General features: G+C 32.1%; 2 protein-coding genes and 2 pseudogenes across 2 annotated transcripts; 3 read left to right on the top strand and 1 right to left on the bottom strand.

Moving 5' to 3' along the window:
- Positions 1-1,566: 1,566 nt before the first annotated feature.
- On the top strand, positions 1,567-2,553 carry LOC111391643 (annotated as a pseudogene).
- A 667-nt stretch (positions 2,554-3,220) lies between these two features.
- LOC111391658 (plastid-lipid-associated protein 6, chloroplastic-like) lies at positions 3,221-5,971 on the bottom strand. Its single transcript, XM_023016909.1, has 4 exons — positions 5,652-5,971; positions 4,267-4,503; positions 3,761-3,887; positions 3,221-3,643 (listed from the first exon to the last, which is right to left on the bottom strand). The coding sequence occupies exons 1-4, from the start codon at positions 5,916-5,918 to the stop codon at positions 3,429-3,431; spliced, it is 846 nt and encodes a 281-aa protein (XP_022872677.1). The 5' UTR covers positions 5,919-5,971; the 3' UTR covers positions 3,221-3,428.
- A 6,399-nt stretch (positions 5,972-12,370) lies between these two features.
- Positions 12,371-13,954, top strand: LOC111391642 (annotated as a pseudogene).
- A 58-nt stretch (positions 13,955-14,012) lies between these two features.
- Positions 14,013-17,419, top strand: LOC111391650 (long-chain-alcohol oxidase FAO1). The gene is made up of 2 exons (XM_023016899.1): positions 14,013-14,291; positions 15,529-17,419. Exons 1-2 carry the CDS (start codon positions 14,013-14,015, stop codon positions 17,263-17,265), a joined length of 2,016 nt encoding a protein of 671 aa, XP_022872667.1. The 3' UTR covers positions 17,266-17,419.

The following is a 17,419-nucleotide window of genomic DNA, read 5'->3' as shown; positions in this document are numbered from 1 at the left end:
TCTAAATTTTAATATAAATTAAAGTCAACAATTAATTTTAATGACATATTTCATAGAATCCTTAACTTTTTAACTTTTATCAAATTATACTAAAAATATGATTTTAACCTCCATCAAATAGGGGCAAAATTATAATAAACTTGAACTTTTTTCTCCGTTCTCTTACTTTATCTTACACTCTCCCTCACACCTTTTATCAAAACTTTAGCCTGTCTAATTTTTTAACATTTATCTATAATTTTTCTACAAAGTATCACATTTACTACAAATTTTCAATTAATTAGAACATAAATTTGCATTTTCTCATATCCTATTTGTGTACATAGAATTTGTCTGAACTGATTATATCTAATTTAACTTATATTTAATGAATTGCATTTATTTGATTGAATACTGGTTATATGTTTTTTTCCTTCGATCACTTGAATTGAGTGTTTGTATTTAATACACTATAATTTTTTTAATATAAATAAGCATTTTCTTGTAATAAGCAAAATATTAATAAAATGGCTGTTTGAAATCAAATGGATGAAAATGATAAGTAAAATATTAATGAAGAAATGTTTTTTAAATATAAATTTGCATTTTTTCATGTCGAGTATAAATCATTCGAAAATTAAGAATAAAGTATTCGATTTGTACAAAATTTGATTGTACCCCCTAACTAAAAATTTCTGTGTTCGCCCTTGCGTAGTACCCTTTTTTTTTTTTTTTTTTAATGCTAAATGTGCAAGAAAACGACTCTAATTGTTATATTGTGTCGCTTTGTAAAGGTCTAATTGGAAGGTTTTTAACTATGTAGGCCTTGGCTGCTTACAAAGCTAGTTTTAAAGACGAGTTACCAAATGTCATTAGTTGTAATACTTTGTATTAGTGCTGACATCCTTATAAGATGGTTAAGTTTGCCTCTAGGTAAAATCTTCTATAAATCTCTTCAAAGTTTTGTCAAATATAAAGGTTGGGCTCATCCATTGTTAGTTAGTTTTAAACTTTGATCCATTTGACACTTTTAGATGTCTTTCGCATCTATTACATTCTTGAGTGAAAGCGTTGACTACATTTACAGACATTCAGTTATGTGACCATCTGGAGTGTAACATATTGTTACCACAATTAAAAATGTACATATTATAAAACATCTCTAACTCTTATATTGAAACATAAATATTATGAGAAAAGTTAATAAATTATGATGTTATAATGTCAATTGTATTTGAAAACATACATGTCAAAAAAGAAGTTATATGTATGAGACAACAATTTAGATTATTTTCTTGAGAAATTAGAATATTTTGTTCAATTTCAATGGCTATAAAAAATTATTATTATTATTATAAGCAAAACTACAAACCATCACCAGCTCTAATTTTGTGTGCACATTCTAATCTCAGGTTCTTATCATTTCGTAATCAATTGTTTCATTGAATTTCATTGTTTCGTCATTTCATATTTTTGCATGCATTTTCCATTTCAATTTTCGATTTAATTCAGAGTAATATCCACATTCAATTATAACGTTGGGTCATGATTTTTCAATAATTTTTTGTGCAGAAATTTGTGTAATTAATGGAGGAAAATGTTTTTACACCTTGTCTGGAAGGAATTAAGCACGTGAAGTCTGACCAAGAGGATGTCCACCAAGCCTTTATTGGATGTTTGCAAACTCATGTTGCCAGTTTTAGGTTTGTTTTAATTTAAATTTCTACTTGAATCGAATTTCACTTTCATACACAGAGGTGAATTTGATTTTCCGAAATTGTGATGCTAGATAATTTTGGAACTGCTATGGCGATGGTGAAATCTGATATCATTGGTAATATAACAGTAAGATAGATGATTATTTAGCACGATAATCCTGTGTATTCGAGCAGGACGGGATGTATGGCTAGATATATTATGAACTTGCAGCGACTGAAATCTAAGTACTCTTCTAATCCATCAAGATTCAACTACTTGTACAGCATGGTACTTGCTGAAGTCGAAACAAAAACTGCTTTATTATCATTTAGCTGTACCAATGGACTTCTTTGGTTAACTAGGTACTACTTATAATCGACATGTCTAAGCTTTTTTAAAAGCTACTCTTTTGCATAATCCATAGAGTGATTAAGTCGATTTCCCTGTTCCATAATCTAGCTGAGCATCAAGATTGGTCAATGTCTCATGCTTGTAATGATTCATCAGCAAGACCTTGAAAAAATGGCATGGTTGGCTTGCAAGTTCAACTTTCATGGTATTTATAATGATGCATATTTGATTACATCTGAATCAGTTTATTGAATAGTACTAAAGCATCTATTTTGACATTTTTCTGGCAAAACAAAGTCCTTAAAAAGCTTGTGCTGGACCGGAAAAAGTTCATGCAGGTTTTAGGAACCCAAGGTGACATTTGTAGTGATATGGAAAATTTTTGCAAGAATTTCTCACTAGTTCTAGCAGAGATCCACAAGTTTCTGGTAATAATTTTCAAGCTTATAAGCTGATCAAATATCATTTTTAACTATACATTCTTAGGATCCACAACAAACATCATTTGTAATCATACATTCTTAGGACACACAGCAGTTATCTAATGTGTAACCACACATTCCTCAGACCTACTACTTATAAGCACTTAAAAGCTTAGCCGAGCAGCACTTGGTATTAGGAGTCATAGAAATTGGGCCAAAAACCCGCCTCCTATCATAAAATCTGTTGTATGGTAGGAATTTTAGGGCGGCCTGATAAATGTAATATGTAAAATTAAATATACCATTGAAAACCTGCAGCTGGAAGGATAACTCTTTAACGTGATTTCGCTCTGAAGAAGGGATAAATTTCAGTATGACTACGCTCTCTATAGTCCAACAGTTGCTACTACATCTTCAACTTCTCTATTGATTGGTACATGTTTTTTTGGGTGCTTAGAGGTGGAGGGCTCGAGACTATGAAAGCTTCTTGACAGAAATGAACAATTTCTATCTGTAAACAGCTCATTCAACTGTTCAGATCCACAATGAGCTGTGAGTCAAGAGGTTTGTTCTAAATTTGAGGCTAAACATACAAAATTATAGAGCAGGGTGCTAGAATTTCAAACTGCCTATCCCAAACCAACAATGAAATAAAGGTTCTTTATAGTTTCTCTTTAATTTGTTTTAATGAATATTGGGACAAGCATTTCTTTCCTCTACTTTGCATCATTTTGCACAAGAATTCTAGTTAGGTTGTTGAACAATGACCATTGCTTTAATTCGCCAATATGCAAGGCAAAACATTCATTAACAATGATGAGGATATTGCAAAGCTTATACAATATGGCAACTTAATTGCCTTCATTATGTTATATTGTGCAATCTCAATACAAAATGGTGTAAAAAAGACAAACAGGAGAGAGTAGTGTGCGACCAAAATTGTTTGACCGAAACTATACAACAACAATGAAGGTTACCTTATGAGATTACGAAAACCCGTAGCTCTCCCCGGTCTCCCCGAGTGATACGCATGGCTGAGTCGAGGTATTTAACTTCAAATTCACCAGTTCCTGGATTGGATGGTGGCCTTAATCCATCTGGTAAACGAGGTATATCCAACTGTGGAAGTTGTGATAAGTTTCCTGTCGTCTTCACAGTTGTTTTCCCATATGTTATCTTGATTTTGCAATTTTCTGTTCAAAAGTTTGAGGAACTATCATCAAGAGAATTTGTAATCTATCTGTGACGAAAAGTAAGGGAAGGCTAAAAGAGGACTTTGAACTGAAAAATGGAACATAGAAGTTACTAACCAATAATTTCAAATTTGTGGGCTAAAGTGGCAGTTACTTCAACAGGTGGAAAAGGCCATGGAGCACCTAATTCAAGCTCTACTATGTTGTCAAAATCTTTGCTCAAGATGTCAATCCTTTGGAACACCTGATCAGAAACAAATGCTTATATCAGATTATAAGAAAATACTGCATTTCAGCACGTTTGGCTAAGCTTAAAAGTTACTTTTATTTTGATGTGACTTTATGTTTCCAACATGTTTAGATAATTTGCCTTTTTTCCCCCTCATTTATAAGTGAAATAAGTATCTTGTCTTGAAGAAGTTCTCAAATGGAATGATCTAGAAACATGAATACAATGCCAAAAATATGCACTATTCCCATCAAGGTGCCTAAGAGACTCCCAAAATGTTGAATTCAATTCTAGATACTAAAAATGGTATTTTGGAAGCAAATTAATTCACTAGTAGTCAAATACAATAACCAGAAGACACCAACAAATCATATTACATAGTACTCTAGCGTACCCGGCCAAGAGTTATGGGAAGAAGTCTTCCAGTGGGTGGCCCGGGACGACTCCCTCCAAGTGTCCGAGAAGAAAATGCACTGCTGTAAATCAATTTCCATCTGCCTTGCAGTTTATCAAGATCAGTCAAAAGATCTACTGGACCTCCAGTAGATTCAAGCTCCTTTGCAAAATCGTCAGCTTTGCGTAGATCATCTTCATTTGCAGCAAGACCTCTATTTAACCCAGAAACTACACTCTGAAATTAACAATCCCCCATGAATCAGCAGGCATTATTGAGACTATAAGTTTTATGTAATTTTTGAGCTTTCCTTATTTTTTGCGCAAATATATATCATGTAAACTACAGCTATACAAGTTTTTTTCTAGCTTTTAACAACCTTTTCCCAGTCCCAAGAGACACAGATTAGGCAACAATGACCAAGACAGCAAATGAGGACCATCGACGAAGCTCAAAAACACCTTTCTTCCTTCATAAAATGTCATCAAATCTCAAGTACAAATGGACAGTAACATAAAATTTCATTACTCAGCTAACCCCACATCTCAATTCATATTCTATTAACTCACACTGAATAGGTACTTAAAAGACATTCATACCTATTTTTGTTAACACACCAATGTAGCTGGGTAGCAATTGGAAATTGGACATCCTAAATATTGCTTCATGACTGTCAAATATTGGCCTTATTCACCATGGTTGGAAAAGTTACAACTGGGGTCCTACTTCTGAAATGGAAGTGATATGACCTAGTGATGTGTTTGGTAAAGTAGATTAAGAAAAGCCACAACCATCTTGTCCTTTAACGATACAATCTATTTGTACCTAGTAACGAACCAAACATGCCATACAAGTTTAGCCATGTTGTTGATCTCGCTTGCTCATCCTGCATCTGTAAATTTGTCAAATTTGATGTACCAGACTATAATGCTAAATTTTAACATAAAGAATCATTGCTTACTCGGTGAAACAAGTGTTTGTTTGCTTGATCATAGAAACAATACTACAGTGTAGCACTATAGCGGGTTTTCTAATCCTTCGACAAAACTTTGTCAGTCTATACAGTTTACATGTATCCTCTGTTGCCACTCTGTTTGTTCATTATTACATCTACCTGAGGGTCCACAACCAAAACCAATTTATGTTAATTTAGATGTGCCAAGTTAGCTACAAAATTTCCGTCACATACCATAAACAACCTAATCCAAGAAGAAACAAACAGTTTTTAAGAATAACTATAGAAATTAACATATAATCTAACAAGCATTTGCACCAAGCAAGAATGATCTCACAGAAGGAATTCTTCATCATGCCCGCAAAAGTGAGAAACCAAGTCAAAATAAAAACACAATCAACAAAATTAAGACTGGGATTTTGATTTATACCAATAATTTGAACTTCAAGGACCGAATAAGCTCTTCATTTGATTGTTGAGTTTCAGGAGGTTCAATGAATTCGACTTCACTATAAGATGACCTACAAATACCCCTCTTCTTGAAACTGCAGTTTCCTCTTCTGCTGTGATATAATGAAGATGAAATAATTGAACTCGAAATTGAACCATAACTTATTGGTGAAACTGAGGATAATGATGGTATAGAATACTGACGGTGAAAGGGCGAAAAGATAAAATTAAGTACGGAGGAGGCCATCACTGATTGCAAAATCTGTGCAAGTTCTGCTTGGGTGGTGAGGGACTTTGTTTTGCTACTAAAAGACAAGGATGACAACTCAGTTGACAGAACACACACATGGGATTGGCATTTTTTTTAAATGAAGTGTTACGTGTACACACACTATTACACCCTTTCATGTTAAGAGGGTCACATATAATAAAATATTCGTGGACCTCTTTTCATGTGAAAAAGATGTAATCCATTGTGTACATATGACATTTTCCATTTTTAATTCACATGGAACTCACGCGCAATGTGGTCAACCTAGGCGTTGAAAAATTCGAGTACTCGTTGTAGAATTCACTAGAATTTCATGGACCCAACTGAATTTGATGGTCAAGAAATGGTGCTTATGTGGATCCCAAATATCCAGAGGATACTCTTCATATTCCATTTTGGGAAATTTACCCCAAATTTTTAGTAAATTACAATCCAACTCTCCCAGACTGTAAAACAGCCATGTATACTGGTCCAGCCTGCTAGAATGTGATGTTAATCAGGCTAGCCGGACCATAGAGGGTCATGGCCATGGAAAAACCCAGGTTTAGTGCTAGTGGTGCCAATCTTGTTCTTCCAGGCATAAACAAAAGAATCGGATCAAAGTCCAATTTATTGATTGGCACTGACCTTGTATCCAATTTTACAATTGAACAGAATTGTCCTTTTCAATTCCATTTTGTTTAAGCTTTAAGTTTTCGAATCAAGAATTGAATAATTTGGCCGATTCTCATTATTGAGGTAGGTACATTAGAACATCTTCAAGAGTTTCTTTAACATGAGATACTTTCTATTTTAAAAAGTTAACATTTAAAATTATGATTCAAGAGACTCTTTAAATAAATATTTTTAATTTATAGAGTGGATTTGACTCACACTCTCTATAATCAAATGCATTCAAAGCATTTCAATTTATAATGTAGTAAAATATTAAAAATAATTTAGAGAAAAGTTAGTTAAAATAAAATATAGAGAAAAATAATAAATATACTTTGAAAGTAGTAAAATTAAGTGTTAAATATAAGAGTTTCTTAGAATACCTCAAAATTTTAACTCTCTAAATTTATAAATATTCTTCAAATTATAAAATAAACTCTTTAAAAATAAAGTGTTTTTCGAAGATGCTCTTATATGATAGATTAGACTTGAATGTTCATGACTTGGAAGGGATTCATTCATGTATGAACCAACACATCTCATTAAATTAAAATAAAAAATTACTAACAAATTTTTAGTTTCTTCATAGATATTGATAGGTTAATTATATTCTTACCACAATTTTTAATTCTTACATCACATTTTAATTGCAATTAAAGTTTTTAATTCTTGCTCATTTTATGTAACGACCCAAATTTTTAAGATTTAATCGTACTAAAAGTTTCATTTAAACTTTAAGAAAAACATGGCATGCAATAAATATAAAATTATATAACGGTAGTTCATGCATTGTTACATAGAATAATTTCATATTCTTTAATTATAAAAAAAACAAATGTTTTCCTACACCATATCTTATTCATTTCGTAATTAAATAAATACATCAAATACAACAACATAAAATTTCGGTTTAGGCAATATTAAATAAAACATATGGAAAAATATAACTAAATAAAACATGTTCCAAACCCTAAATAACACAATCCACATAATAATATAACTAAAGTAAATGCTGAAAATAAAATCTATAGTCATGTTACACCAAATTTAATTTATAAATTCTAAATATTTTTGACACCATGACTGCACCTTATTGTCCACCAACCAACAATTCTGTTCTAACCTGTGAGGAGTAGGCGAAAAGAGTGAGTGCATGGAAATACTTGGTAGAATACGAATAATGGCGTAATCCCGAATAAATATCATATCTTTGATATCGGATGGTCATAACATACATAACATATCATGTTTTTAACTTTCATTAGCATAATACTTTAACAACATGAAAAAAATAATTTAAACGGCTTAAAAATCAACGACCCATCGTTATCCGCCCTAGTCAGATCAAATAAAATTTTGAAAGAAAACCAAGAGTTTCTACACTTCAAATTTCCTTTTCAACAAAAGACATGAAACTGCTACTGCATATCAACTATTTACTCTCCCTAATCGTGAGATGTCTTTTTCCATGTTGTGAGATATTTGCCTTTATGGGATGAATATATGCCCCGTTTGGCTCCATTAATTTTTATTCCATTACATTTCATTTTTTTCTCTCCTATTTTCAATTACGCAATTTTCTATAAAATAATAGTACACGTAAATTGAAAACTTTTTTCTTCTTTTTCAACAACTTATTTAAAAAAAAAACACACACAATTTCTCCCATTTTCATTCCACAAAATGGGGGCCAAACGGGGGTATACACTTAAATTTCTAGTGTACTTGTCCCACAAGCAAAAATGATTGGATAAGAATGAATTTGAAAATTTTATCACAATTCGCTGACAATACAATTTATCTTAGCAAAACAAAAACAAAATTTAAAATAGGATCTTTAAATTAACTTAATTAATTACTATTTAAACAACATATTTCAACCTCAACAACTTAGGTTTAACTTATCCAAAATAACTATTTCTCAAGTCCATGTTCTATCACTTAATACGAACTATCCATCGAGCCCAATATTGATATAATAAAACTCGCTCTATCAAAATCTAATTATTTAACCCAAAACTATTAGAATTTAAAATGTATTTCGCTTTAGCCCTTCAACCTTCAAAAATATAAAATACAGAAATTTGAAAAATAAATTCTATTCTATAAAATTTTGGGGGCTTCACAGTTTAACACTTATATCTTTAACAGTTTTTCATATTATTTTTATCCGCAAGCATTTAAATAGTTAATACATTTTGCATTTAATAACGATTTTATACAAAAAATTCATTGAAATGACGTAAAGCAACTTTTTTTAATTATATTCTTAATAAATAAATAAAGTGTAAAAAATATTTTTCTCTTGTTTCAAACCAAAATATTTTGATATAAATCTTCATCAAAGACGAGACGTACTAATTAATGGAAGGTTGAATATTAGAATTTAGCGAAAAAAAGGTTAAGAAAATAATTGTTACAATGAGTAAATATTGAAGAGCTTAACTTCAGTTAAAATATTGTATATCAAATCAAAATTGTAGTAACAATATAATCAACCATATTGATATTATTATAAATGAAATCGATTAAAAGGCCTTGGTCACGATATTGGCTGCACAAGTGTTAGCATCAGAACGTACACCACAATGCGTCTACAATGTTGCAATTTGACGATGAAACTTACCAATCAAATCAATTTCTTGAAATGATTGTAATTGTAAAGTAGAACTTTTGCCTTGCGAATTTCCTCTACCAAGTAGATCTCTCCTCTTATGGGTCGAGGGCTGCTTTGCTCGAGCGTCCTCGCAGACTGCAATCTGAAAATGAAAACTAGCAGATGCGAGTTTCAAGTTTCAACGGCAACATATAGATTAGTAAGGGTGCGATTGAAAATCTGTTGATAGCAAAGTCCTAATAATATTTTATGTCGACACTTATATTAAAAATGGATATAAAGAAAATCAACTCCAAGAGGAGAAAAATAATTTATATTCTCTATACTTTTATATCCTCTTATTTGTGGAGTGACAAATCATTAAAATATCAAACAAATCTATAATTTATAGTCATATTATTAGGAAATAATCATTAAAAAAATTATAGAAATGTTTAAATATTTTTAAAATACAATAAACAAAGAAACAAAAAGAAAAGGAAAGGAAAGACTTACGTTGAATTTCTTTAACCTTGTGTATGTGCAATTAAATTACTAATATTTGCTTGACAACTTAACTCCATGATAATACAATTTATTTGATAGTCAATAGCACTAAATTATTGGTTCTTTTCGCTTAACTGTCAATTTATACCAATAATTAATATACTTAAATTATATAAGTTAGACTTTGGTTGTATCTAAATTAGTTTATAATTAAAAATAAATAAACAATGTGATTGTGAGAGAGATGAGACTTGTAATTACTAATTAATGAGCCCTCAATGTGGTTGAAAAAATAGTTGTGTGCCTAACTCTCATTTTGCGTGTATTGTGAATAAACAAATAAACTTTGAAAGTAAAATAAATTATTAGTCAAACTCAAAATAATTAATGTTTTTACGCCCAAATATATATATATATATTGTTAAAAAATCTCATCTGAAAATTTAAGTTAGAAATGAAGTATATTTATTTATCTATTTATTGTCTCCGATACACCGCCTCATGTCATGCTAGATATACGCACCAAGGGCACCCTATCAAGACACGTGACAAATTTTCATAAATAAATCATAGTAAATAATTTAAATTTAGATTTTTTTATAAACTCTTATTCATTGAGTTACTATTCATTAAAATACCAAACAAAATTAAAATAATATACAATCATAACATTAGAAAATAAAAAATAAAGAATTGTTCACATATATTGTAACGTCCAATATACAAACAAACAAAATGAAAAGGAAAGAATTGCATTGTTTTACTTCAACCTTGTGCATGTCCAATTAAATTACTAATATTTACTCGACAACTTAACTTCATGATAATACAATTTATTTGATAGTCAATAGTACTAAATTATTGGTTGTTTGATGATTTTGCTCTTAAGTTAACTGTCGAAAAAATTAACATACTTAATTATAATTAGCTGCTATAATATTGACTTTGGTTGTATCTAAATCAATTTATTATTAAAATCCAGCCGAAAAATTAATCGTGTGCCCAACGCATTTTTCGCTAAGCTTGTGTACTTGTGAATAAACAAATAAATTTTGAATTAAATAATTGTATTAATCAAACTTGAAATAAGTAAGTTATTTATTTTACGAGTATAATAAAAATTACTTTTAAAATAAGTAATTTTTTTCTTTCAAAATAAGAAAAAAAATTAATTCTTAAACTATTTCACCTAAAATTTTAAGTTGCTAAAAATGATACAAACTTATTTATCTATTTATTATCTTTGATACACCTTATCACATGCATACCATATACTCATCGAGAACACCCTACCATGCCATAGGGACAAATTTTCATTAATGACTCTGACTGATGCTTAAAATTCAATTTCTTACCTAACTCATAGACTAATGCTTAACTAACTCATATATAAAGGAAACATTTATTTATATAATTTGTTGTCTTCAAAGTGTAACAAATCCAAAATGAGTAATTGGCACAAAACGTCTTTACCTTTTTTCAATGTTCAAGATGAGCTTATTTGATACGCTAAACAATATCACAAAGGTATAAATGTAGTACTAGTTCAACTGTGGAAGAAAAATGCATTAACACAAAGTTTGGGCGATGGTGTTACCGCGTTCGTGGGCTTCCATTGCATTCATTAATAACCCTATTTGGGTCTTTATCCTGAATTGTCCAGTTGGATTTCATTCTTTAGACTATTCGATATGGGCTGCACTTTTATCGTGTCAACACTTTCAATGTTCTTCTTTAAACAAGATGAGCTTATTTGATTCGCTAAACAATATCACAAAGGTATAAATGTAATACAAGTTCAACTGCGAAAGAAATTAAAATGCATTAACACAAAGTCAGATTTACCAATATCATCTCTTGTTATATTGTGTCGCTTTGTAAAGGTCTAATTGGAAGGTTTTTAACTATGTAGGCCTTGGCTGCTTACAAAGCTAGTTTTAAAGACGAGTTACCAAATGTCATTAGTTGTAATACTTTGTATTAGTGCTGACATCCTTATAAGATGGTTAAGTTTGCCTCTAGGTAAAATCTTCTATAAATCTCTTCAAAGTTTTGTCAAATATAAAGGTTGGGCTCATCCATTGTTAGTTAGTTTTAAACTTTGATCCATTTGACACTTTTAGATGTCTTTCGCATCTATTACATTCTTGAGTGAAAGCGTTGACTACATTTACAGACATTCAGTTATGTGACCATCTGGAGTGTAACATATTGTTACCACAATTAAAAATGTACATATTATAAAACATCTCTAACTCTTATATTGAAACATAAATATTATGAGAAAAGTTAATAAATTATGATGTTATAATGTCAATTGTATTTGAAAACATACATGTCAAAAAAGAAGTTATATGTATGAGACAACAATTTAGATTATTTTCTTGAGAAATTAGAATATTTTGTTCAATTTCAATGGCTATAAAAAATTATTGTTATAAGCAAAACTACAAACCATCATGCAGCTCTAATTTTGTGTGCACATTCTAATCTCAGGTTCTTATCATTTCGTAATCAATTGTTTCATTGAATTTCATTGTTTCGTCATTTCATATTTTTGCATGCATTTTCCATTTCAATTTTCGATTTAATTCAGAGTAATATCCACATTCAATTATAACGTTGGGTCATGATTTTTCAATAATTTTTTGTGCAGAAATTTGTGTAATTAATGGAGGAAAATGTTTTTACACCTTGTCTGGAAGGAATTAAGCACGTGAAGTCTGACCAAGAGGATGTCCACCAAGCCTTTATTGGATGTTTGCAAACTCATGTTGCCAGTTTTAGGTTTGTTTTAATTTAAATTTCTACTTGAATCGAATTTCACTTTCATACACAGAGGTGAATTTGATTTTCCGAAATTGTGATGCTAGATAATTTTGGAACTGCTATGGCGATGGTGAAATCTGATATCATTGGTAATATAACAGTAAGATAGATGATTATTTAGCACGATAATCCTGTGTATTCGAGCAGGACGGGATGTATGGCTAGATATATTATGAACTTGCAGCGACTGAAATCTAAGTACTCTTCTAATCCATCAAGATTCAACTACTTGTACAGCATGGTACTTGCTGAAGTCGAAACAAAAACTGCTTTATTATCATTTAGCTGTACCAATGGACTTCTTTGGTTAACTAGGTACTACTTATAATCGACATGTCTAAGCTTTTTTAAAAGCTACTCTTTTGCATAATCCATAGAGTGATTAAGTCGATTTCCCTGTTCCATAATCTAGCTGAGCATCAAGATTGGTCAATGTCTCATGCTTGTAATGATTCATCAGCAAGACCTTGAAAAAATGGCATGGTTGGCTTGCAAGTTCAACTTTCATGGTATTTATAATGATGCATATTTGATTACATCTGAATCAGTTTATTGAATAGTACTAAAGCATCTATTTTGACATTTTTCTGGCAAAACTAAGGTCCTTAAAAAGCTTGTGCTGGACCGGAAAAAGTTCATGCAGGTTTTAGGAACCCAAGGTGACATTTGTAGTGATATGGAAAATTTTTGCAAGAATTTCTCACTAGTTCTAGCAGAGATCCACAAGTTTCTGGTAATAATTTTCAAGCTTATAAGCTGATCAAATATCATTTTTAACTATACATTCTTAGGATCCACAACAAACATCATTTATAATCATACATTCTTAGGACACACAGCAGTTATCTAATGTGTAACCACACATTCCTCAGACCTACTACTTATAAGCACTTAAAAGCTTAGCCGAGCAGCACTTGGTATTAGGAGTCATAGAAATTGGGACAAAAACCCGCCTCCTATCATAAAATCTGTTGTATGGTAGGAATTTTAGGGCGGCCTGATAAATGTAATATGTAAAATTAAATATACCATTGAAAACCTGCAGCTGGAAGGATAACTCTTTAACGTGATTTCGCTCTGAAGAAGGGATAAATTTCAGTATGACTACACTCTCTATAGTCCAACAGTTGCTACTACATCTTCAACTTCTCTATTGATTGGTACATGTTTTTTTGGGTGCTTAGAGGTGGAGGGCTCGAGACTATGAAAGCTTCTTGACAGAAATGAACAATTTCTATCTGTAAAAAAGCTTTCATAGTCTACCTTCTTTACCAGTATATGTGAAGTCATTCTACCTTCTTTACCCCTGAATTCTGCTGAAATTACTGCCAAGAATGAACAATCAAAAAGGGCTATTCAGTCTTTCTACAATGCTTCTGGATCACAGTATCCCATACCAGACGAGGTAAACATAACACGTGTCTGATACGCGTAACTGTTAGGGTTGCAGAAAGTGAAGTTTTTTATATAGTTTCAGTGTATGTATGCAGGCTGCAGAACTTGTAAAGAAGAGGGGATTTTTGGAAGGTAAATTCTTGGTTAGAGCGCTGTTAAAAATTCTTTCCACGAGGCTTGGGACTTTTTTGATCTGTGGAACTCTTTGTTTTGGTAACAAATGGCCATATATGAACAAATTCTCGTGTATTTCTCTACACAAGAGGGAAACTGTTATTCAGTACTGGCTCAAGAATTGGATTCTTACTCCTATCAGGCTAGCTTTTGCGTTCATCAAAATCTTATGCCTCTTTGTCTTCTTCACTCAGGTAATGTTTTCTGAAACCTCAACTCATACTTTTTTGCATTTTTACGCCTAATACTTAAACCTTGTTTGATTTTGATTTTTAAGAAGTGATTTTGATTTATTTATTTATTATTATTATTATTTTTTTTTGGGAGAGTGCATCCTTAAAAATAAGGAATAATTATGAATCATGTGTAAAATTATTTTATTAGGAGAATTAATGTTTGAAAATTAGAGATTGTTGGCAATGAACAATTAAGAATAACAATTGTCGAACTTCTTTCGTAATTGTTAGCTGAAAATTGCCATTAGAGAGTATTCGGGTCTCCTGTGTTAATGAGCAGTGGATTCCCACTTGTAAACTATAAACTGAATTATTTAAACATCTCAGGTACGTAGTGGATATGAGACATGATAATAGACAAATACTGTATAAGTACTTAATTAAATATTGATTGTCTGAATATTAAAAATGTGTATGATTAGATCTTGGCTTTTCCTTAACCGGTAAGTATGTGGTTGGTTGATGAAATTTTTCCACTGTGGACATAATATATTTTTATTGAAAGTATCTTCAATAAGTCTTGCAATACAATAATATCACACACACTTTATTTTTTGTAGGGACCTATAATAATTCTAGTAATTAAGACACTGTTTGACTTTGACAACCATTATTTGAAAAAAACAATGTTTTATATAGTGATTTTTAAAAAAATCTTAGGCTAAAAAAAAAAAAAGGTTTTGGGTTTATGTGTAGAATATTTTTTTTTGTGTGAATGTGTGGTTGAAAATGAATTTATAGATAAATTAATTTTCAAATAATGGCTGTCAAACATGGGTTAAATGTTAAACTTTCTAATATACTACTGTACTGAATATTAATAGGATTTATTAATAATAAAAATAAACAAGATTTTAGCCTGTGTCTCTTCTTTAATACTTTTGAATATTGCCATAACGTCTGCTTCTGACTGAGTATTGATAGGAAAGAAAAAGAAGAAAGACAAACAAACAAATTGAATTGAAACTCGGCTACGTGAAATTTAACCAAATTGGGGAGGTTTTAATGAAAGTTTACTGCCTATAACAGAGCAATTAGTGAAAATAACAACTTTGATACAAGGAAACTAATGTTTTGATATGGACAGTGATTTATGCTACAAAAGAGTTTGTAATCCAGTCACATCAAGTAGGGTAATACTGTTACAGATAAACTCAGAAAGTATGAAATTTAAATATAATTCATCCTTTTATAGGTTGGAGAAAATTCAAAAAATCCAGCTTGGGAAGCCATGGATTATGAGGTAGATTGTGCTGAAAATTTATCCAATTTGCCTGAAGATAGACCTCTTGAAAAAGGACTAGTAGAGACTATGAATGAAACCGAGTCGAAATTCGTCAGTTCTCTGGTTCAAAAAGGCCTCATTGTCACCAAAGATCCTTTACAGAACACGTACAAGATCAAATGCGACGTTGTAATTGTAGGCTCGGGTTGTGGTGGTGGTGTTGCTGCTGCCGTTCTTGCAACTTCAGGCCTGAAAGTTGTAGTTCTTGAAAAAGGGAGTTATTTTACTAAAACAGATTATTCTGCTCTAGAAGGACCTTCCATGAATCAACTTTATGAATCTGGAGGAATTCTTGCAACCTTGGATGGAAAAATGATGGTTCTTGCAGGATCAACAGTGGGTGGTGGCTCTGCTGTCAATTGGTCAGCCTGTATTAAAACGCCAAATTCTGTACTTCAAGAATGGTCTCAAGATCACAAAATTCCAATGTTTGCAAGTTCTCAGTATTCCTCTGCTATGGATATTGTGTACGAAAGACTTGGTGTCACGGAGAATTGTATCCAAGAGGGGTTTCAGAATCAGATTTTACGAAGAGGGTGTGAAAAATTAGGCCTCGAAGTTGAATCCGTCCCACGAAATTCCTCAGAAAGTCATTACTGTGGTTCTTGTTGCTATGGCTGTATTCGAGGTGACAAGAAAGGGACTGATACGACTTGGCTAGTCGATGCAGTGAATTCTGGTGCAGTGATCATAACAGGATGCAAAGCCGAGAGATTTTTACTAGAAAAGAACGAGTATGGAAGTACAAGGCAGAAGAAATGCTTAGGAGTGATTGCAAAGAGTATGAATACAGATTTTACAAACAGGATACAAATTGAGGCTAAGGCCACAATCTCAGCTTGTGGTTCTCTCTTGACCCCTCCATTGATGATTTCTAGTGGTTTAACGAATAAAAACATCGGTCACAATCTTCATCTTCACCCGGTTCTGATGGCGTGGGGATACTTCCCGGAGTCCAATTCAGATCTCAAAGGAAAGATTTACGACGGAGGTATAATCACCTCGTTGCATAAAGTTAGATCAGATGGATCAAATGCAAGAGCCATTATAGAATCCCCTATTCTAGGGCCGGGATCATTTGCTGCATTATGTCCTTGGAAGTCAGGAATGGACTTAAAGAACAGGATGGTTAGGTATTCTAGAACGGCTCATCTGTTCTCAATGATTCGAGATAGAGGCTCGGGGGAAGTTACATCAGAAGGAAGAATTAATTATACGTTCGATAAACTGGACAAAGAAAATATGAAGGCAGGTATACGTGAAGCGTTAAGGATTTTGATAGCGGCCGGAGCTGCCGAGGTGGGCACTCATCGGAGTGATGGACAAAAGCTGATATGTAAAGGCAAAAGTAACAAAGAGTTGGAGGAGTTTCTTGACACGGTTAATGTCCCTGAAGGGCCTAAATCTCTGGTCGAGAACTGGACAACTTATTGTTCTGCGCATCAAATGGGAAGCTGCAGAATAGGGAGGAACGAAGAGGAGGGTGCAGTGGACGAAAATGGAGAGAGTTGGGAGGCCGAAGGCCTATTTGTTTGCGATGCTAGTGTTCTTCCGAGCGCCATCGGAATCAATCCTATGATAACCATTCAAGCAACTTCATATTGCCTCTCGAGAAAAGTAGCTGAGAGGCTGAAAAGTTTTAGCTAGTACAGTACATTCTTTACCGTGTTTACGTGAATACTTGTAATTTGCCTCGTTATACATTGTCGAATAAGCAAGGCGATACAATGATGATACTGTTTGGTATGCTAGATTGAATTGCATACATGAGTAATAAAAAAGAAAAAATTTGAATCTTTTA

This window comes from Olea europaea, unplaced genomic scaffold, assembly GCF_002742605.1.
Source record: "Olea europaea var. sylvestris unplaced genomic scaffold, O_europaea_v1 scaffold810, whole genome shotgun sequence".
Lineage (NCBI taxonomy): Eukaryota > Viridiplantae > Streptophyta > Magnoliopsida > Lamiales > Oleaceae > Olea > Olea europaea.
This window is presented reverse-complemented; position numbering and strand designations above follow the sequence as displayed.

Coding starts and splice junctions, on each gene's coding strand:
- LOC111391658 (XM_023016909.1), bottom strand. CDS start 5,918: ATGGCCTCCTCCGTACTTAATTTTATCTTTTCGCCCTTTCACCGTCAG. Junction 4,504..5,651: donor CCTTGAAGTTCAAATTATTG/GTATAAATCAAA, acceptor TGTTAATTTCAG/AGTGTAGTTTCTGGGTTAAA. Junction 3,888..4,266: donor TTCCCATAACTCTTGGCCGG/GTACGCTAGAGT, acceptor GTTTCTGATCAG/GTGTTCCAAAGGATTGACAT.
- LOC111391650 (XM_023016899.1), top strand. CDS start 14,013: ATGCAGGCTGCAGAACTTGTAAAGAAGAGGGGATTTTTGGAAGGTAAA. Junction 14,292..15,528: donor TCTTTGTCTTCTTCACTCAG/GTAATGTTTTCT, acceptor ATCCTTTTATAG/GTTGGAGAAAATTCAAAAAA.